A 427-nucleotide genomic window follows, 5' to 3' on the forward strand; every position below is an offset into this window, starting at 1 on the left:
CATGTGCACGCAGTCCGGCCCGAAGCGCCCCAGGGGGCACGGCTGCCCGCACCGCTGCCCCGTGAAGCCCGAGGCGCACTCGCACCTGCGGGGTGGCGTGTCGTTTTGCAAGGTACATCTTATATATCCTAGGGACTTCATTACTATACAAAATCGCTAATGGAAATGAATCATTATTCATAACCAAAGTTAAGTGAGCTGTAATAACATGCTGTATTTGCCAAAACTAAATAAGAAACAAGCTTCATTAATATGCTAGGGCTAGACTATTCTAAACAGATAAGTGACCACGCCCACCTCCCGCTGACATGGTGACACGTGGCACCATTGAGGCAGCTGCACGTCTCACTGCAGTCTTTGCCGAACCTTCCAGGCGGGCACTGAGCTTCGCACGTGGGGCCCTGTCAAAACAAGGATGTTTGGGTAT

At 51.5% G+C, this 427-nt stretch overlaps 1 protein-coding gene across 1 annotated transcript in view; it reads right to left on the reverse strand.

Moving 5' to 3' along the window:
* The window catches only part of LOC119585618 (multiple epidermal growth factor-like domains protein 6), a gene marked incomplete in the record, with an annotated part of 108,922 nt that overhangs the window by 6,401 nt on the left and 102,094 nt on the right, over nucleotides 1-427 (reverse strand). Inside the window, 2 exon segments of the mRNA XM_037934286.1 lie at nucleotides 1-85; nucleotides 298-401. Coding sequence (XP_037790214.1) covers nucleotides 1-85; nucleotides 298-401 — 189 coding nt within the window.

The sequence above is a fragment of the Penaeus monodon genome, chromosome 20 (genome assembly GCF_015228065.2).
Source record: "Penaeus monodon isolate SGIC_2016 chromosome 20, NSTDA_Pmon_1, whole genome shotgun sequence".
Lineage (NCBI taxonomy): Eukaryota > Metazoa > Arthropoda > Malacostraca > Decapoda > Penaeidae > Penaeus > Penaeus monodon.